General features: G+C 28.2%; 1 protein-coding gene across 1 annotated transcript in view; it reads left to right on the forward strand.

Annotated features, from left to right (window-relative positions):
- Window positions 1-1,963: 1,963 nt before the first annotated feature.
- Window positions 1,964-2,298, forward strand: part of LOAG_18928 (hypothetical protein) — a gene marked incomplete at its 5' end in the record, with an annotated part of 3,553 nt that continues 3,218 nt past the window's right edge. The window contains one exon of the mRNA XM_020451590.1: window positions 1,964-2,121. Coding sequence (XP_020304613.1) covers window positions 1,964-2,121 — 158 coding nt within the window. The remainder of the gene's footprint in view (window positions 2,122-2,298) is intronic.

Below are 2,298 nucleotides of genomic sequence, written 5' to 3' on the forward strand. Positions count from 1 at the left end.
ATTATTATTATTATTATTATTATTATTATTATTATTATTATTATTATTATTATTATTATTATTATTATTATTATTATTATTAATTATTATTATTATTATTATTGTTATTATTATTAATTATCGTTGTTATTATTAATTATTATTATTATTAAATTATTATCTCAGAGCACGTATAATATAGTCCACAAGATTCTAGATTTGGAATTCAAGAAATTAGACGAGTGATGGGGGAACTTTTTACTGAGTTCATCAAATTTGTTCATTTTTTAGGGTGAGAAAATTTTGTTATAATTTAGCTCACAACATTGGGCAGAAAAATAGTTGGATGAAGTTTGAATGAAAGAAAGAGACGAATTTTAATTCCAATTCCTAAATTAGCACATAATTACGTTAGAGAAATTGTAGAGAAATAGAAAATATTAAGTTGTTAAATAATTGAAATTATATTGCATTAAGCAGTTTGCCGTTGCTATGGACAGATCAATACAACTTCTATTGTTCAAACAACTCTTTTAATTAACGAGAAACTTTTCATTTATCATACAGTCCGATTAGTTTGCACATTCTGATGGCAAATATGATTAAAAGTTGCTTACATTCTATTTCATGACTTTATTTTATTCTTTCTGCTTTGAATGGCTTATATGTGTTTACTTTCATTTCTGTTTGCAGTTTGTCAGCTTTCTACAGGTTTACTGCATATTATTATCATATTTCTGCAAAAATAAAACCAACTCTTACATTAATTTTTGTTCATAGAAGAATGCATAAGGCTCATTTTTCAAAAAATGTCTTATTTTTACCATTCAGAGATCCGATTCCATTCCTTATTAAGGTTTTTTTTTTTTTCTTGGACCAGATTCCTACAGGATTTCATTCTTGTACATAACCGGATAGTTCTTCCTTTTTTGCATTCATTTTATCTGAGGTATCATTTTTAAATTTCTCAATATATAAAATGTTAAATAAGGCATGGAGGAAGGAGTGAATGCTGATAGTCTACACAAAATGAACAATTGCATGCCTAAAAAATGGTTCACTGTCTTCGTAATGTATTTACATAGTTTAAATGTATTTCAGTATTACTTTATAATTTAACATATGCGTTATATGCTGCAACGAATGTAGTGAATATGTTAATCTGATTGACAAATTTAACTGGAGCTTTTTTTTTGCGATAATTCCTGTTCAAAAATCATAAAAACACCAAAATAAGGCTTATTTTTGGTTTGGTGATATTTTCATAGAAATGCGGCATAATAAAATTGAGAAAAGTCTGAGAATAATATTTCGAACACTTTTTCAAAATAATAATGGCAGTGGCAGAAAATAAAATTCTTTCTAGTTGTGATTTGATAAAACTAACATCTGCCGGCTTCGTTTTTGACCTCTTTTCCTATATTCCATTCCATACTATTGCTATCCTTGCATTATATTCTATTTAGACATTAGAACGTATAGTAGGAATAGAGGCCGTTACTATTTACTTCAAGTTAATATCCTTCAGTTTATAAGTTAGTAAATTAACTAATAAAAGTTGAATCAAATCTACAGACGAAGCATGCTGTTTACCATACCTATATGCATCTTGCAAACATTGTTTTCCAGATATTTACATAGATTTTTTTCACAATCAATCCACATGGTTATCATTTGACGTAGTCGCGTTTATCGAGGATATTGTTAAGATAACTGAGAAAAAAAATGCTTGAAAATTTTCTTTATAAAGAAATGGGATAATGCGTTTTAAATGCATATTTCATATAAGAAGAATAATTTACATCACCCAATTTGATTTTTCTTTTTTCTGAAGTTTAATATTTTCACATCGTATAGGAGTTAGGATTACGTACTTCTTTCGGCCATTTCCATTGTCATTATTATTATTGTAAACGAATTCGAACTTTTCAGCTGTTCGATATAATTCAGCATAGCATATCTTTCGGTGGTAGGAGGAACTACAATGGATATCGAAGAAAAACACGTTCGGGAAGCATATAAATATTTGGCATCACTTCCAGGTATTGCTTATGCAACGCGAAAGTCAGTAATTCGGTGGATTAATGTTCAAAAATTTGTTAACCAACTTCCACTGGGCACAATTGCCGTTGACATTGGCAAGTTCTTCGTCTTTTTTTTTTTTTTTTCGCTTCATTTGTAATAATAAAAAACTATAAATATATTATGCAAGAAAAGCAATTCTACCATTCATATTGCAGTTTATTCTAAGCCGAAGTTAGTAAAAGGTGCCATAACAATTTGAAGGAATGTTGGAATTTGACAATCTGACTTGAAACT

This window comes from Loa loa, assembly GCF_000183805.2.
Source record: "Loa loa unplaced genomic scaffold supercont3.695, whole genome shotgun sequence".
Taxonomy (NCBI): Eukaryota; Metazoa; Nematoda; class Chromadorea; order Rhabditida; family Onchocercidae; genus Loa; species Loa loa.